At 39.6% G+C, this 19672-nt stretch overlaps 2 protein-coding genes across 23 annotated transcripts in view; one reads left to right on the forward strand and one right to left on the reverse strand.

Annotated features, from left to right (window-relative positions):
• Positions 1 to 2460, reverse strand: part of LOC137323587 (R3H domain-containing protein 1-like) — a 119737-nt gene extending 117277 nt beyond the window's left edge. For 12 of the 15 annotated variants that reach the window (XR_010963401.1, XM_067987241.1, XM_067987239.1 and 9 more), the window contains exon 1: positions 1137 to 1234. The gene's annotated coding sequence lies outside the window, so the exon portion shown is untranslated. Of the gene's footprint in view, positions 1 to 697; positions 939 to 1136; positions 1235 to 2308 lie in introns of those variants that run through there. The other 3 variants (XM_067987231.1, XM_067987232.1, XM_067987230.1) reach the window with 3 other exon arrangements.
• The window catches only part of zranb3 (zinc finger, RAN-binding domain containing 3), a 128593-nt gene continuing 111132 nt past the window's right edge, over positions 2212 to 19672 (forward strand). For 4 of the 8 annotated variants that reach the window (XM_067987220.1, XM_067987227.1, XM_067987226.1 and 1 more), the window contains exons 1-2: positions 8651 to 8857; positions 9460 to 9646. In XM_067987220.1, the coding sequence (XP_067843321.1) occupies positions 9477 to 9646 (170 nt within the window). In that variant the 5' untranslated portion in view covers positions 8651 to 8857; positions 9460 to 9476. Of the gene's footprint in view, positions 2498 to 2530; positions 2620 to 5420; positions 5552 to 8650; positions 8858 to 9387; positions 9647 to 19672 lie in introns of those variants that run through there. The other 4 variants (XM_067987222.1, XM_067987225.1, XM_067987224.1 and 1 more) reach the window with 4 other exon arrangements.

A 19672-nucleotide genomic window follows, 5' to 3' on the forward strand; every position in this document is an offset into this window, starting at 1 on the left:
CGAGATTCAGCACGTTCAATTTACACTGTTTTCTTTTATAAAAGCTAGCAAATGAAACGCCCGAGTTACAACACTATATCAGAAATAAAGGAAAAATGGGACCCTTCCTGTTCATCTTCCTACCACAACTCTTAATCTATTCTGGTCTATACCAGAGGTCAGTGAGCTAATCATAAAAAGACAGAATTCAAAGATGGATAATTCCATTAACAGATGAGCTTAACTACATGATATAAACAGAGAGCTTGTAAAACACTAAAAACCACTTCAATCATCAAAGTCGCTGCCGACTAAAATAAGATTAGCAGTAAAAGATTCAAATGATATCTACATTCAAGAGACCAGATCACAATCCTATTTGATTTTTTTAAAAAAACAGCAAATTACTGACTGTCGTTTTCTTTTCGATGAGCCGAAGACGAAAATCGGTAATCGCGTTCTTGGTTCATTTTAGTTTAAAGGCGGTAAGATTGTGTCGGATATACTCGAGTCCTATATTTATACTGGTCTATTTTAGGATCCTCAGTAACATGACTTAACCTTTTTAAAAAAAAATCTATTACCCACATTTAAAACAAGTTACTCTCTCGTCGTCAATATTATATTTTAAAAGGCAAGCATCCCGAAGGAAAGATAATTTATCGCTGCGTTTAGGTCTGATTACAGTCCCTAGATATGAACCAAGCCGAACTCTCACCTGGTTCCAACGTGTCGTACACTCGACAGCTATACACACACGCGAATGTACATCTGAAATCTCTGAGAGCACAGCAGATAGAATGAGCTGAACCAGTGTAGCATCCTGGATAATAGTAATGCGCACGTACTGTCTGCTCGAAATCCCCGGTGGTTACTGCATCTCCCCCCAGCACACGAGCTGGTATTTCGGCCTATTGGGGAGGGAGGGAGAGGGGGGACGGACTAGGCCGCCGGGCTAATTTTACCCAGTCAAACCCTTCCATACGTCGCTTCCGCGAATCCTTTATTCGCCCGTCACCAGAAACGGTGATGACCTTCTCACTGAGCGTGGCGCACATTTACCACAGGGTTCCCCCCCCCCCCTGTAGTAAAAAGAGAAATACAATCCCTGCTTTAAACCAAGGGGCGAAGCTGATCTAATTTAAAAAAACACTTACCGGCCTCCCGCGGAGAGGATTTGTTGCAACAGCTCGGGAGCATGGTTAAACCCTGCTCCCCCTCCCTCCTCTCTCTCTCTCTCTCTCTTTCACTCCCCCCTCCCTCCTTCCTCCCTCACTCACTCACTCGGCCACCAACTCCAACCTGATGGAGGAAGCAGTGACGCGCACCGAATGACACTGTTAGCGACCAATAGAGGCCACAGCAGCCGAACCCGGGGTTACTCTAAATATAAATGTTTAAAAGGCTCTAGAGGCTACACCCAAAACCAGAGCTTCCCATTAATATTGTCCACAAGTCATTCTGTACTCGCTTTAAACACTAGACAGACAAGTGCAAATACAAATAACAACGTTAGAGTATATGCACATCTGTATTTAACAAAACATCCATCAAAACTATAATATGAAATGGCAGGCATAGGCGTGTGATCAGTTATAATGTATAGACATCACTGCACGGGTAAAATATAAAATAACTGGACATGTAGCAGATTGCATTAAGATTTGATTCCCATGCACATTCAATGCAGACAAGACTTGATTTTTGTTCCTATTACACCCAATTGTCTAACACCCCTATTAACGGTAACCACCACCGACTGACTGACTGACTGACGCCTTCGACAAACACTGCCTAGATGCACCGATCTTCAGGAATTTCGTCACTCACATTTTACACTGATCTACAATAATGCCAGTTTATAATAGTGATAATTTCAACAGGTTGTCCTGACACAATTTGCTCCTCCTCCAACTAAATCCTGCAAGCTGCTGTGTGCACGCCAATAAGATCAATTTTCTGTAACTAATCATCTTTCCCCAGCTAAATAAATTTGGTTATTTGTGAAATTTTTATTGGGGTTTTGAAGCAGCTTTTTTTTTTGGCTGCAAGAGTTTTTTTTCTGCTTTCTGCTCCATTCTCTATCCCCCTCCCCTCCCCTCCCAACCTCTGGCAGCCGTCAATCATCCGAGCACAATGGTGACGCTGGGCCAATGAACGGAGGGCGAGGGCGGTGCTAATCCGCCATCACGTTAGATTGAGGCAGCGGGCGCTCGAGCTCCTGTCTGCGCCGCGAGCAGGGTGGAGCCATCAACACCGGCTCTGAAACCTGCCCGAAAATACATTAAAAAAAAACCCTACTTAACAAGACAAACACAGTCAACCTTACCTACCATTCGGGAACTATATGCGAACTCATCCAGCGACTAAACAGAAAACCGAGGAGGAGGAGGAGGGGGGGAAGGGGAAAAAAAAACTAAACCTGAAATCTATAGAAGAGAAACCCCCACCCCCCCAACCAGTCGCGGACCCGGCATCACCGCCCTGCGAGCAGCGTCATCACGCGTTACGTCACTTGGTAATGACCGTAGGAGCACGCTGGCGGGGTGACGTTCCTGGTTGGGTTTGAGCGCGGTTCTGGTGACAAGTGTGTGAAAATGTAACAATTATTTATTGGGAAACTTGCTCGCTTCTCTTGCAGTAAGTTTGGGTATGAAGTTTCCTGTTACAGTAGCTCTGCTTTTTTTTTTGCGAAACAATTAGAGATGGTTCTAATACTTTTTAAAACTAAGGTTGTGGCGGGAAGTCGATTTTATGTGTTGAAATTATTTAATGGTTCTTAGTAAAACTGTTTACACAACAACGTTTTATTTTTAATGCGTTTTAAATTTTAATTTACATTGCAGGCATTTGTTGTAAATCATCCACCAAAGTGGTTTGTTGAAATTTGTATTGCATAGAAACTGTTTGCCTTTACAGTACTTCTCATGGTTAGAAGAGGTGAGAGAACTGGCAGGGTAGAGAGCTGTTGAGCTAAATCGTTGTAGTGCATCCAGTGAATTATATATGGATGGCATTGCAGTTTTAAAATTATTGGGAAACTTTTCTAGTCAGAGATGTAATCTCATCTTTTGTACTGGAAAATGCCCTTACACATGAAGTTGTGAGAATAGAATTGATGATATGATACAGAAAAAGTGTACTGATTGTATGCCTGTTGTAGCTTTAGTTGGTGTTTGAATTATATGTACTCTATAAACTTTTTAGAAAATGTATTAAGCTGAAAGAAAAATGGCACTTGATCTCTGCTAATATAAGTAGTCATGATGTGGAGATGCCGGTGATGGACTGGGGTTGACAATTGTAAACAATTTTACAACACCAAGTTATAGTCCAACGATTTTATTTGAAATTTACAAGCTTTTGGAGGCTTCCTCCTTCCTCAGGTAAATGTCAGGAACTCCTCGAAGCCGACGCATTTATAAATCACAGAACAATACATGGTGATTACAGATAGTCTTTGCAACTGCCCGTTGCCCAGGCAATCACCGTGTTCAGACAGAGAGGTGTTACCTACAGAGCCCCCGAATATACAGTCAACAAAAAAAAACAAACAGAAAAAAAAAACAGAGAGAGGCAGAAACATCCGGAAGGCAGAGAAAGCCAGCAAATGACCCGTTATATTAAAAACAGATAGCTTTTGTTCGCTGGTGGACTTACGTGTAGCGTGACAGTCACCCAACCTCAAACAGACTATCGTTCGCAGCAAATTACCCAGCTTTCAGGAGAACAGCGTCCACGACACCACACAACCCTGCCACAGTAACCTCTGCAAGACATGCCAGATCATCGACACAGATACCACCATCACACGAGAGGACACCACCCACCAGGTGCACGGTTCATACTCCTGTGACTCGGCCAACGTTGTCTACCTCATACGTTGCAGGAAAGGATGCCCCAGAGCATGGTACATTGGCGAGACCATGCAGACGCTGCGACAACAGATGAACGGACACCGCGCAACAATCGCCAGACAGGAGGGTTCCCTCCCAGTCGGGGAACACTTCAGCAGTCAGGGACATTCAGCCACCAACCTTCGGGTAAGCGTACTCCAAGGCGGCCTTCGAGACACACGACAACGCAAAATCGTCGAGCAGAAATTGATAGCCAAGTTCCGCACCCATGAGGACGGCCTCAACCGGGATCTTGGGTTCATGTCACGCTACACGTAAGCCCATCAGCGAACAAAAGCTATCTGTTTTTAATATAACGGGTCATTTGCTGGCTTTCTCTGCGTTCCGGATGTTTCTGCCTCTTTTTTTCTGTTTTTTTTTGTTGACTGTATATTCGGGGGCTCTGTAGGTAACACCTCTCTGTCTGAACACGGTGATTGCCTTGGCAACGGGCAGTTGCAAAGACTATCTGTAATCACCATGTATTGTTCTGTGATTTATAAATGCGTAGGCTTCGAGGAGTTCCTGACATTTACCTGCGGAAGGAGGAAGCCTCCGAAAGCTTGTAAATTTCAAATAAAACCGTTGGACTATAACTTGGTGTTATAAAATTGTTTACAAATATAAGTAGTGGTACTGACAATGATCGCTAGGGGACACTATTGTTTATTCTGAAAAACATGCACTAACCTCTACTGTGTTTGCCCCTTTAACCAATTTCCATCCATTTTGCCACATTCCCTTTAATACTGTGTGCCATTATTTTATCAGCCTACCTCCTGTGTGGCATCTTATCAAACATCCTTTGTAAATCCATATTGATAACATCTTTTATTGGTACACTCCACTATTTCCCCAAAGAACTTAACAAACATTATCAGATGTAAGGAAAGCGTTAATCAAACTGACTTGAAGTGTGCTAGTCTAATACTGCTTTTGATTTGTCTTTATATTGTAGTAATGTTACCTTTAACCTTTGTTTCTTAAGTAGGAAAGTAAGATTCATAAATTGTAATAACTTAAAATAGTTACAAGTGTACTAGGATGGTAGCCAGTGAACTTTCAAACAGAGAGTGACCCTTACAGCACCAGTAGGTTCTAATATGAAATATTTACCTGTTAAATGGGGTAAGTTAATTGGAGACATGTTCCTGGTTCCTCAGTTTCAGGGAGTTGTAATCACTAATATGGATATAAGGACAACAATCCTGCAAAAGGAAAACATTTGGGTAAAACATTATCTTTTTAATTAGAGTTTAGAATCAGAGCAGTGCTAAGAGATGCAGAATAAAAGAAAAGCTCATAGATTCACGTGGCAGAACAGCAATTAAATGTAATAAGAAAGGAATGTGTGCTAAGTTAACCAAAGTCGGCGAGTAATATTGAACTGTTAGCTCAATGGAAAAAGAGCTCTTAGGTGAGGAAATCAGCTTACAGGCTGAGTTATTGATAAGCTATAGATTGTTGTTAGTTTTTCCTTATATGGAGTTATCTTTTAACTTTGGTATAATCATGTAATGGGAAAACATGTTGATTATTATGTAGTAGGGGTAAGAAAAAAGTATAGAAGTGGCAAATTGTAAGGAGAATTTGGATTCGAAGGGTTCGATCAGCCTGAATACTGAGCTCAGAACTGTAACGTATTTGAGTCTTCAACCTGTATCGTCTGGTGTGTTGTAAGTACCAAATGATTTAAGTGCATGCTTAAGCACTGTTGCAAGTACTGTATACTTAATAAATCTATGAAAGATTGTTCTCAATGTTTCAAGAATCTTATTGATTTTGAGGAATAGATAGAACATCTCATCATAAATAAAACCATTGTCTAATGCAGATATGATTAGCTTTTACAGATCTGTGCCAGCTGTTCTTAGTCAATCTGGATGAGTATTAATGTTCTATATTATGGCCTCTAGAAGCTTATCCACTCTCTTTGTTAGGCATTGAGTTTAGATTTCCTGAAGGGGCTGTTTTTTTTACTTTTAACTTATAAAATCTCTGCTTTGCAAAAAAAATCTTTTAAAAATTGTGCTGATGTGCAACGTAGGACTCATTTTGTCTTCCAATCTAGTTCCATTTTTGATGGAAATGTTAGTAATCACTGTTTAATCAAAAATATTCAACAGACGTATAAACGGGGAAAATATCCTAAAAAGCAATTGTATTTATTTCTAACAAATTAATTTTTAAATGAAGTAGAAGCTAAGTTTGGGAGAATTACTTTCAAAGTAATGTAATTTTTCTCTAATTTAGTTTTATTTAAAATTTTTGCCGAGAAATTTTAATTACCTGTCCCTTCTTCTTGCCCCTTGTCCAGTTCCAGAGAAGGCACTATCTTCATTTCTTTTCCCTCTTCCTCTTTTCCCCAGTTCTACGGAATCCAACATTTTGGATCTTAAACACATCAGCAAATCATTAATGCAGTCCATCGTGGATCATTGTCCATTTTGGTTTTCAGCGCAATTGGGAAATACAAGTTCCATCGAGTGACATTGAAACTACAGCACAGAAACAGGCCGTTTGGCCCAACTGGTCTATGCTGGTGTTTATGTTCCACACAAGCCTCCTCCCACCTTACTTCATCTAACCCTATCAGGATACTCTTCTATTCCGATCTCCCTCATGTACCTGTCTAGCTTCCCCTTAAACGCATCTGTGCTATTTGCCTCAACTTACTCCTTGTGGTAGTGTGTTCCACATTCTTACCACTCTTTGAGTGAAGAAGTTTCTCCTGGATTCCCTATTAGATTTATTAGCGACTATTTTATATTTATGATCTCTAGTTTTGGACTCTCCCACAAGTGGAAATATCTTCTCTACCCTATCATTGTCATAAAGACCTCTATCAGGTCACTCCTCAGCTTTCTCTTTTCTAAAGAGAGCCCCAGCCGGTTCAGCCTTTCCTGATAAGGATATTCTCTCGGTTCTAGTATCAACGTTGTGAATCTTTTTTGCACCCTCCCCAATGCCTCTATATCCTTTCTATAATATGGATACCAGAACTATACTCAATACACCAAGTGTGGTCTAACCAGGGTTCTATACAAGTTTAACAAAACTTCTTTGCTTTTCAATTCTCTCTCTCTAGAAATGAACCCCAGTGCTTGATTTGCCTTTTTTATGGCCTTAGTAACCCTGCGTCACTACTTTTAATGATTTGTGTATCTGTACCCCCAGATCCCTCTGCTCCTTTACCCTATTTAGACTATTATCCAAGCAGTATGTGGCTTGTTTATTCTTCCTACCAAAATCCACCACCTCACACTTATCTGTATTGAAGTTCATTTGCCAATTACACAGCCATTCTACAAGTTTGTTAGAGTCCTCTTGCATTTTGATGCATTCTTCCTTTGTATTAACTACACCCCCCAATTTGGTGTCATCCACAAATTTTGAAATTGTACTTCCGATTCCCGAATCCAAATCGTTAATGTAAATTGTGAACAACAGTGGTCCCAGCACCGATCCCTATGGAATACCGCTTCCCACTTTTTGCCAGTCTGAGTAGCTACCCTTAACCCCTACTTTCGGTTTTCTGTTTTGTAGCCAACTTGCTATCCATTCTGCTACCTGTCCCTTGACTCCACATGCTCTGACCTTAGCCATGAGTCTACTATGCGGTACCTTATCGAAGGCCTTTTGAAAATACAAATATATTACATCTACTGCATTACCCTTGACTATTCTTTGTTACTTCTTCAAAGAATTCAATAAGTTTGGTCAAGCATGAAATCCGTGCTGACTATTCTTTATTATATTTTCGTTCTCTAGATGTCTTCTATTACATCTTTGAGTAATGATTCCATTATCTTTCCTGCCACTGACGTTAAGCTAACTGGTCTATAGTTCCCTGGACTTATTTCTATATTTAAAAAGGGAGATAGAACAACATTAGCTCTTCGTCAGTCCTCTGGCACTATTCCCTTTTCTAATGAATTTTTATATATATGAAATAGTGCCTCTGGTATCTCCTCCCTAACTTCTTTTAATATTCGCAGATGCAATCCATCCTCCCTAAGTCTGATTTAGTTTATCAATTATCTACCCCCTTTCTGCCTTAAATGTTGTAATATCTTTTTCGATCTCTTCTTCTAATGTCTTGTCCACCTTGTTAGTCTCCTTGGTATATACGGATGCAAAGTAACTATTCAATAATTCTGTCATTTTGCTGTCATTACTGTGAGTTTATCTTGTGCATCCCTCTGTGGCGCTATTCCTATTCTGATTTTTCTTTTGTTATTATGTGTCTGTAGAATACTTTACTATTTCTTTTTATATTCCTTGATAATTTAATTTCGTAGTTCCTCTTTGTTTTTCTAATTGTTTTTTTGACTTCTTTCCTAACCTCTTCGTATTCCATTTTGTGATCCTCTCCTTTATTGTCTATGTACTTGTCTATGAGTATGGCTTCTTCGTTTCAATTTTACCCATATCTCTTTATTCATTCATGGTGTTTCATTATTGGCTAGCTTGTTCTTCCGTTTTAGAGGATTATATTTCTCCTGAACTCTCTTGATCGCTGATTTAAATATTACCCACTGCTGTTCTATCTCTTTGTCAATTTTTTTCCAGTTTACTCACCCTAGTTCCATTCTCATCCCCTCAAAATTAGCTTTTTTCCAATCTATTACTTTGGTCTTTGTCTTACTTATGTCTTTCTCAATCATTATTTTAAACCTTTATTATGTTATGATTGCTATTGCCTAGATATTGCCCTACGCTTACTTCTCTGAGACTGGAAATGTGCAGTTGCTGCTAACTGAGGAGTAGGCTTGTATTAAAATTAAACAATACAGATGGAACATTTTCTCTGAATTAGTTGTAGAGAAATATAAATCCATTCTTTATAAACATATTTACAATTTTGTAATAATAAATATATTTACGATTTTGTATAGCAGAGGTTTTCGCCTAGTAACATAGTGGGTACAGCACATGGAGGCCATTCATCCCATCGTACCTGTGCCGGCTCTTTGAAAGAGGTATCCAATTTGTCCCATTCCCCCGCTCTTTTTCCATAGCCCTGTAAATTTTTTCCCTTCACGTATTCATCTAATTCCCCTTTGAAAGCTAGTGTATCAATTAACTTTTTCATATGAAAGGGAATGAAGGCCATAAGAGTTAAATATAGTAATAGGTGATCAAATGCTTCATAGAATGCTGTGACTCCAGTGCTGTTTAAATTATCTGTGTTATGTAATCAGATAGAGTTGAATGATATTCTGTTTTTAGGCTGGATCAAATTAGTTTTCTTTGTTTGATTTGTTTCTTGTTCACTATGGAAATAATTAAAGGTGTTATGATATATCTAAAAGGAATATCCCAAAAGCCAGATTGTGGCAAAGATCCGTGTTGTGATTAATTTTGAGTTCTGAGATTGCAATCTGGCCTCCAAGTACATTAAAATTTTCTTTCTGGAAGCTAATATTTGTTTGCATTAACTGCTTTATTTTGTAACAAATCCAGTGTTCAGAGTGTCAAGTGTTAAAGTTCTCTTTGTAATCTGTAATTAAATATTTTTAGCAAGATATCAATTCTATCTACTTGCAAGGCTTAATCTATTTTCTAACATTTTACAATAAAGCTAAAGTTGAGGAAGCCATGAAGAAAGTCCAGAAGCTCCAGCGAAGTCCTCCAACTTTATTCTTGAAGAACAACTGCTCAGAAGATGAATTTGACACTATGCTGTCAACACTACCTGAAAAGCTCAGTCAGAGATTACTTTCTTTCCAAAAAGAAGGCATCAAGTTTGCCATTGAGAGAAATGGCAGGTAAGCAACATTTTTATCAATTCAGATTTGTGGTAACAAGAGTATACGTTATTGTATTTTACTAGCTGATCTCCCATGGCATTGCTCATGGGTAGTCTGGGGTCTGGAGTATGCTTGACGTTTGTCTGCTAACATGGCCTGTCCCACTAAGCCCATGCCTCTCACACTCCCTAGGAATTGAGGTAATTGTAGCTAAGATCATAGAGGTCTGTAAATTGCTTGTAAATTTTGAGCTCTAGGTCACTGGCTTTTTTTTAAAAGGTTGTTTTCCTTTTATAGCAAAGTGTGAATCTGGTGTGTGACAGATGCAAGACATTTGTTTTTATTGTGGCAAATGATAGTGGAAAATAACATCTTGGAACCTAGAAGTCTTGAAGGAGATGCACTGTAGGTCCCGTCGTTCACTGAGGTCCCAGCTCCCCTGTTATCAGCTCGCACTTCCAGCAAGTTACGGTGCAAAACATTTTCGAGCTGAAGGATGCAGGATAAATTCTAATGGTACGTGCCGCAAGGTGCGCAGCTCCAGCAAGATGTGGCCCGTTAATCTTGGTTTACTTATTTATGAACCTATTAAATTTCAGGGCCAGGGAAATGGCTATTGGGGCCCAAATAAGCCTGTCCCTTTATTTCGGGAGGTTGACCCCACCTTCTCGCCATTCTATCTCCAGAAATGCTTCCAATTGGTTCTTTTGGACTATCTTATACCATCTGCTCCAATGGCCTTTTTGTGAAATTTACTCCCCAACTGTAGTGTCCTTTTGAGTGAAAAATTTCAGCCAGAGTTACCTTCGTACTCCTAACGTCATAATTTTAACTTCTGTCCTTCTTCATTGTCTAAACATCCATTGATCAGCGCAAAGGCTCTTCCTTTCCAGATTACTTGACCTTTCCTCATAACTCCCCACAATGGATACTCTGAATTTATTGCTCTTCCCCCAAGCCACAGGCATTTTTTTTTCCTTCTATTTTAAAAAAAACCAAAATTCCATCTCTACATAAGAAGAAATTCAGAATAATGTGCCTAAAAAGGCAGGAGAATGGGGCTAATTGGATATCTCTTTCAAAGAGCCGACACAGGCATGATGGGCTGAGTGGTTTCCTTCTGGGTTGTATCATTCTATGATTCCGTATGAAAGTACTGCATAATTGCACTGTTCTTTTATACATTGCTTCAAAACAATGTTTTTATGATTAAATGTATTGTTGCTGAAGGAAAAATACAGTTGATTCCCAACAAGGCTTTTTGCTTCCCAGTCACTGTTACGCAAGTTCCCCATGTCCTCAGCTGTCAGGAGCTGGGCTCACAGATGTTATTACTTTTCCTTCCTCTGAGCTGAAGTTACTTAATATTGTTATATGGCTGACAATTCACAAATCCCATCTGAATTGTGGCATATAATTATGCCACAACAACAACAACTTGCATTTATATGTGCCTTTTAAAATAAAAAATCAGATCCAAGGCACTGCACATAGGCAATAAGGAAAAAAAAATGTACTGAGTCAAAAAGAAGGTATTAGGAGGGATAACCAAAAGCTTGGTCAAAGAGGTGGGTTCTAAGGAGCATCTTAAAGGAGGTGGAGTGTTTAGGGAGGGAGTTTCAGAGGTGGGCTAGCATCTGATTGGCAAGGTAGCATTGCAACCGCTAGAATAAAGGTCTGCCAACAATCAGTTAAAATTCCACTCTTATGAGGTCTGGCAGCTGCTTTTGTTTGAGCTGTAGACACCCAAAGATCAATTTGAAGTCCTTTGTACCCATGGAAAATAAGTAGCAAACTCCTGCCATAAGTGGATTTTGTGTAGCTTGTTGCAATGTCCTTTGATAGAAATTGGGTTAAGCAATAGTACAGGATAGTGTGTGTGTCTGCATCTGAGAATATGGGTGGGGGGGGGGGGGGGAGGGACGGGGAAGAGGAGGAGGGAAGGGACACAGTCCATATAGGAGGTGAGCAGAATGTTCTTTTCAGACAATTACCGTAGAAGTATATAATATCTTCTGTCACTGCATTTATTATTTTAAAATTCTTGCACTCTGTAGGAACGATCTTTTGTATGGCAATAAAGGCTACGAAAAATGTAATAATCATATTAGCTGTACCAGTGCTTTTCTAATGGATCTGTGAGGGGTTCCCAGGGAGTCTGCGAGGTCATAACTTCTAGAAGTATGTAGGAGCTGAGCTGAGTGGTGGTGAAATGAGAGATGAGGTAACGAGAATCATGTCTCTCACACATCGACTAAAATTATACTGTGGGACAATGAGACGAGCCCAGCAGCTGGGGGAGACAAACCAGCTGCTATACTCCTTTCCTTGAAGGATACTTTGCAGTTCAAGTTGGTCATTGTCCTAGAGTCTGAGTTTCCATGATTCAGGTCTGGGGAATAATCTTTGGTCCTATGAAATGAACCATCAGCCTCATGGCAATATCTTCTCATGCACATTTCCTGTGTGTCACATCTCACTATCACACTTTAAATTTCTATGTCATACATCAAAAGAAAACTCTCCATGAGCACATAATACTAGGGCCAGAATGTCTGCAGCCTCTTGATTGATCTCTGTATGAACTTAGTGTTTAATACCAATTTTTTGTTGCCTTCACGCCAACATTTTTCATAACCTTTATTGCCATAGAAAAGATAATTCCTAACAGAGGACAAGAACTTTTTGGAATTCTAAATGCAGCAAAGAAGATATATACTTTTACACTAATTGTCTGAAAAGAACATTCAACTTTCCAAAGTTTTGCTGCACATATCCTGTCCTGCACTCCAATTAACCCCTGTCTCCCTGCCCTGCAGTGCATTAAATTCAAAATCCTTGTCTTCTAGGTAATTCTGTGGCCTTGTTTTGTGCTATCTCTGTGATCTCCTTCAGGCCTATATTCTCTATTGAATGCTCCAGCCCTTTGATTCTGGCCTTCTGTGTATCCTTCCACCATTGGCTGCAGAGCATTCGGCCACCTTAGTCCTACTCTTTGGTGCTCCCTTCCTAAACCCCTGTTTTTGTACTTTCCATTCTCTCCACCTTTTAAAACCCATCTGTTTGTCCAGCCTTTGGTTACTCTTTCTAATTCCTTCCTGACTCGGCCTCTATTTTCATTATGCCTGCTGTATTTGTGAAGCATCTTGGGACTTTTTTTATATTTAAGGTGGTATATTAATGCAAGTTGCTTTAAATATAAATAGATGTGTGCAGGGTTCATACTTGTGTTCTTAAGTAAACCATTTTTGTACGGCAGTATAGAAAAATCAGTATCAATAGCCAATTCTGATTTGAAATATTTAGATATTTTCTTTGAATGGTCTCTATCCTACAGCTGTATGTAAAAGAGCAATGACCTAAAAAAAAACTAGATGCATTTTAAAGTGGAGACTATTCAGATAACTTAAAATAACCTTTTAACAAATTCCAGATCTGCAGTGTTAGGGCTTTGTATGTAGGTGGGAAATTAAATATGGTGGGTGTGCTAGAAAGCTGACTCAAAGCAGTGGGGGAGTATCAAGAAGCAATAAAACTGTGATTTTGTTTGTATCTTGTCTGACATTTGGGTTTTATTAACTTGGAGTTGGTAAAATTAAACTGCATTATTGTCAATTTAATATATATAATTGTATTACTTGCATACATTTTAAAGCCACCTATTTTTTTCCAATAGAATTAGCTATTGCTGTTACTGAAACACAGATTGCCTAAATAAATATCTGTTCCATTTTATTTTCTTTTTGGTGTTTGTTTTTACCCTTTTTGTCAAAATATGTATTTCTAAATGTCCCAGTTAATACAGTGCAGGTGAAACAGCTAAGTGAGATATGCAGAAATTCTACATAGATCTCTTACTATTTATATTGTTGCATGTGTCTCTTGCCCTTCTGTCTGTATTTCTATCCTTCTACCCTTTCCTTAATGCGCAATGCTCTTCTTCATGTAAACAACTCACGCTCCAGAAAGTATTGCCATGGCTGTCTATCTTCCTGAGTAGAGTTCGCTACAATTACAATCGCCCTGTGCCTTTTAGTCTGCATTCCAGCTATCTACTCTAGTTTTTAAACTACCTTCTTTTCTGTGACCTGGTTATCTTCTATATTATTAGATCGTGCCTGGTATCTAATCTGCTCATCATTGCAATCTCCCAAGTAACTTCACAGGCTCACTTGCCTTTTCACTTACTTTATCCAATCTTAATCCATTTAATGCCCCACTCTTAGTTACACTCCGCACACACCTCATTTTCTTGGCAACCCTATACCTGGTTGTACCAGCATTCACCTCCGCTCACTGCATTTTGCTAATGCTGGGCCCATTTGGAGCATGAAAAACCAGTCCGTTGAATACTTTTTTTTTGATACATTTAAAAATAAAGCAGTATGAATTTCCAGATTCGTAACATGATCTTCGGATTCACTGACAATACTTTGTGGAGGCCAGGCACTTTTGGTACTGGCAGAAGTCTTGAGTCCAATTGATGTCAGAAGTTCTTGACATCCATGCAGTGTCGTCAATTACACAACTGTATCATCCATTATAGTCTGACTGTCTGTGGAAAACAATCCAATTTGAAGTTCTAATTTGGAAGGATGAATTGAGGTGAGGGAAATACTTGGGGATGGGAATCTTTTCCTCATCATTTTCCCCTCCCGCAAGCTATTGTTGGATTGTCACTGTATTTTGTTGTACCCTAGAGGTGAGGTGTTTGAAATACCATGGACTCGATTACTCTAAGCAATTTCTTAAGGAAGAGATATTTGAGGAGTGAACTGGTGCATTAAAACACTGACTGAGACACTGATGGAATGAAAGTCTTCTTACCAGCTGCAAGGGCCTTGAATAAAGGAATTTGGGCAGTTTAATCTCAGTTCCTATTGGGCCTAGTTAAACAGCACAAATCTGCCCACAGTTCTACATGAATGTGGTATTAAATTGGCAACCTCCTCAAGATAATTGGTGTGGGAAATGAACATTCACACTAGTGTATAATTGTGCTGTTCTAATATTGAAGTTAAGGCTAACAGCAAGCTTTACTCTGCATGTGGATATTATACTTGGGAGTACTTAGTGCTGGAACAGGGTACCAAAAAATAAAAAAGTTTTCCATTCCCCTGCACTGACTTACCTCACCTTAATGAGTACAAATATTAACCCCCAAAAAAATATGATGGGGAGTTGGAGAAAGAAGAGAATAGATCACAATTCCATAGAGTCATGTTATTCACCATCATACAACAAATTGTTAAGACAGACTATGGATATGGTAGTGTAGTGGTTATGTTGCTGGACTAGCAATCCAGAGGCCTGGACTAATAGTGTGAGTTCAAATCCCACCATGGCAGTTTGAGAATTTGAATTCAGTTTTAAAAATCTGGAAATAAAAAGCTGGCATGAGTAAAAGTAACCATGAAGCTGTCATTTAGTCGTAAAATCCCAATTGGTTCACTACAACAACTTGCATTCACATAGCGCCTTTAACGTAGCAAAATGTTCCCAGGGCGCTTCACGGGAGCATTATCAAACAAAAATTTGACACCAAGCCGCATGAGATATTAGGACTGGTGACCAAAAACTTAGCCGAAGGGGTAGGTTTTAAGTAGTGTCTTAAAGAAGGAGAGGCATGGAGAGGTTTCGGGAGGGAATACCAGAGCCAAGGGCCTCCAATGGTGGAGCGATTAAAATCGGGGATGCGCAAGAGGCCAGATTTGGAGGAGTGCAGAGGTTTCGGAGGGTTGTAGGGCTGGAGTAGGGTACAGGGATAGAGAGGGGCGAGGCCATGGAGGGATTTGAAAACAAGGATGAGAATTTTAAAATCGAGGTATTGCCAGACTGAGAGCCAATGTAGGGGTGATGGGTGAGCGGGACTTGGTGTGAGTTAGGAATGAAGCAGCAGAGCTTTGGATGAGTTAAAGTTTATAGTGGATGGAAGATGGGAGGTCGGCTAGGAGAGCATTGGAATAGCCAATAACCTTTAGGGAAGGAAATCTGCTGCCCTTACGTGATTCCAGTTTATACCAATGTGGTTGACTCTTAAGTGGCCTACCAACATTTTGCTTATATCTCATCAAGGAGCGATACTTAAGACCTGTTCATACTCCCTGTTTGGACTAGCTTCACCCAGTCACTTCTGATGATTCCATTATCTCCCAATCCATTTAGACTCCCCCTCCCAAAGCACGGATGTCTACGGCTCAATGGCAGTAATCCAAATGTAAAACATTGACTGAGGTTTGTGTAGTAATGTCAGACAATGTAGGGAATGCAAAACATAAGAATTAAATATGCAAAAAGATATGTAATATTTAAAATTAAAACTTGAATTAAAGCTACCATTTTCAAAAAAAATTGTTCACAGTATCACACTTAAGTCCGCTACTAATTTTCAAAAATGTAATATTTGCTACTGACCTAGAGCTTGTTCAAAAAAATACATAAAGCCCAATCAGCGCTTAATGTTAAATAATTATCACATTCTTTTGCTTAAAGAACACTCTGTGTTTGCTAATAAATCTCTTAAATAAATACATAAATGAGACTTATCAATGGAAGGGATTTACAAGATTTTTGTTAAAACAGACCAGTTGTAAATATAATATTCCAATTTTTTTTATCAGCTCAGTGGGTTTTTCCTTCCCTTAAATTGACATTCCCTCCATCTATATAAATAGTGAACTATATCCTACTGTGAAATGTACAGATTTAATATAAACCTAAATCCAAAGGATTCAAATATTATTACTTTCATCAATAATATTTTTTTTTGCTGCTGGTTGTAACTTCTGAGAATATTGTTCTTTTTCCATAAGTAAAATCAAAATAAGTCTAGGACCAATGACCAGGATGATAAAACTGGGATTCAGAGACACTCATTGTAAACTTGCAATTAAAATTGTAACGGTGATTGGAATGCTAACTAGTAATATTCAAAATATTAATTGGAATTTTGCTTGGCAGCTAGTACTGTAGTCAAGCTTCAAGTACAGTACATTCAGTACATGTTCTCAATGGAACATGCTGTGTAAAATAACACTCACGACCTTAACTGGAAATATATCCTTGTTTGAGCCTCGTAATTCTCAGACTACTGTGAAGACTTTTATTGAATGCTTTGGTTGCTATGGTAACCCATTTTTGCAGCAGACTACTGCTTCAGCACAAGTGATGAGTTGGGAATAAAATTACTCTCTTTGTGTTGGTCTACTAAAGACTAACGGTATTTTGACAGTATTTCTGTTACCATTTGCTTCCATTTTGTGGAAATGATTAAAAACAAAATAAAGTTATTTAATGAAACCAGAGTTGATTGGATGCTAACTAATCTTGCACTTCAAACAAAAAAAAAGGATTTCTATTCTATTGAAGTGCCAGGAAAGTTCTTGCAATGCCGTTTTATGCTTGATGGCTTTGGTAGGTAGCCTCTCTCATCCTACAATCTTAAACGTGATGTAAATTATCCAGTGTTTAATTCTTTGAATTGTCTGAAAGCCATACGGACTATGGATTGAAAGAATATCTATACAGTTTGTCTATATTAAAAATCTTAAATCTGCATGCACTCTCTGTGCCGCTTGACTTCCTGCTTTTTAAATCGCTACAATTTCCTACGTCCAGATTTTTAAAGTTTTGCCTCTATAAACTTGCCACGCTGCAGTTACATCTGCTGCCCATCATGGTATTCTAGTGCCTCTTTTCCCATTGCCCAGCTCTACTGCCAGTGATGACACTAGCGCTTGACTTTTGTGTCCTCGAGCTGAATCACCATCTCCCTAGTGGTCTTGCTGGCCTTATGTCTTCTCCAACTCACCTGCTGTTTCAGGCCCTGCTGCAAAAAAGGTCATTTTTTTTGGAAAGGCAGTCCTGCTTCGGAGACTATTTTTAAAAAATAAATTCTCAATACTCTTGTATGTTGCAGCCCAGTTCCTTTGTAGTTTGCTGGGATTCACACACTGCAACACCCAAGTAGACATAAATACTTGGGCTTTTTAACAAACAAATATGCAGGCATTTATAGCATTGTAAAAAGATTACGGCATGGAAGGAGGCCATTCGGTCCATCAAGTCCACGCCGGCTCTATGCAAGAGCAATTCAGCTAGTCCCACTCCCCTTTCCCCGTAATCTGAATAGAATTCAAAATTATATTAGGCCTACTATTTAGCAATTACTGAGCACATAAGCCATTTTTAGTACATATTAAAAATGGAATTGACCACAAAAAAAAATCAGACTGGTACTAAATATGGTGCCCACATTTGTAATTGTGTTTGCAAATTGACAAGAGGATACGGAAAATTCTTTGAACCAAGAAAACAGTTATTGTCCATTTTCATAGAAAAATATTGGCATTATTTAAGCATGCAGTTAGATTTAGAATGCTGCCTTTTTTATTTTTACACTCTTCTAAATGTAAAAATTCTCATCAAGAAACATGTCTTTCTCTTCCACCATATAAACTCCTCCACCCATAAGCTTTGGGACCCTTTTCAACTTATTATCTCATAGCCGTTGTGCACTTGAGGTCTTGATCATTGACAAGACAATCTCTGAGCAAAAACCTTATCTCCTTTACCATGCACCTTCCATGTCCCCTTTAATCTTACTATTCTCACCATTTGCCCATGGAGAAATTTGTCCCCCAGCAGTCTCAAATTTCCAATTCCCTTCGCCTGCCACGACATCTCTGCTGCTGTTGGTCTGCTTAATCACTTCTTCGTGATGTGGAGATGCCAGTGATGGACTGGGGTGGACAAATGTAAGGAATCTTACAACACCAGGTTATAGTCCAGCAGTTTTATTTGAAAATCACAAGCTTTCGGACGAAGGAGAAAGCCTCCGAAAGCTTGTGATTTTCAAATAAAACTGTTGGACTATAACCTGGTGTTGTAAGATTCCTTACATTTAATCACTTCTTTGTCATTGTACTTAACATCTTTGTTCCCAGAAAATCAATAGCAGTCTTTACCTCCGTCACTCACCCATTACAGCTCCCTCAAGTCAGAGGGGCACAAACTTGAACACATCTGGCTCGTGACTGACCTAGTCATCAATTGCCAAATCTGGCTTGACCATATGAAGCATGACTGTGTCTCGCTCTCCTCAGCCAATAACAACCTGTTACTCGAGGATCATGCTGGAGGGCAAGAACAATGTTTTTCCATGACCAACTGCCTCCTTAAACTCCTCTTCCTTCATCTCAAACACCAAAATGTGAGGAGTTCGTGGACCTCTTCATCTCCAAGATCGAGACCATCTGTGCAACTGCTTTTGCTGCTTCCACCCCTTCTTCTTGCCCAACCACCCTATGACTTCCATTTCTTTGCAGTTTCTTGCCTAACTTCTTCCCTTCCAGTTTCTCAAAGCTCATTTTGTCCACGCAACCCACCCCCTGCTCCCTCAATCCTCACCTCATTTCAACTCCTAACCATTCAATTCTTTTTCCCAGCTGATATATTTCCTATATATGGTGGCTGACATAGACAGTGGTACCCTAACCCCTGGCTCTGTCACTCTCCTCTTCGAAACTGCTGCGGTCAACCCCTCAAGAAAAAAAAAATCCATCGCCTCTAAATACCATTCCATCTCCAACCTCCTTTTCTTCTCCAGTCCTTGAATGTTCCCACCACCATGCCCATCTGTCCCGAAATTCCCTGTTCAAATCCCTCCAGTCTGGCTTCTTGCAGCACCGAAAACGTCTTGGCCGAAATCACGAATGACGTGTGTTACTGTGACAATGGTCCTTTATTCAGCATTTGATTATTCCTGGTGCTACGTGCTAGCGAGTATAGATATAGGAGGATAGAGCAGATGAATGAGTGGCTGGAGAGATGGTGCAGGAGGGAGGGCTTTAGATTCCTGGGACATTGGCACCAGTTCTGGGGAAGGTGGGACCTGTACAGGCCAGACAGGTTGCACCTCAACGGAGCTGGGACCAATGTCCTAGTGCTGTGGACAGGGGTGGAGTTTAAACTAATTTGGCAGGGAGATGGGCACCAGGATGTAGCAATGGAAAGGAGAAACAAGGGGCACAAAAGGATCGGGAG

This window comes from Heptranchias perlo, chromosome 7 (assembly GCF_035084215.1).
Source record: "Heptranchias perlo isolate sHepPer1 chromosome 7, sHepPer1.hap1, whole genome shotgun sequence".
In the NCBI taxonomy this organism is placed as follows: domain Eukaryota; kingdom Metazoa; phylum Chordata; class Chondrichthyes; order Hexanchiformes; family Hexanchidae; genus Heptranchias; species Heptranchias perlo.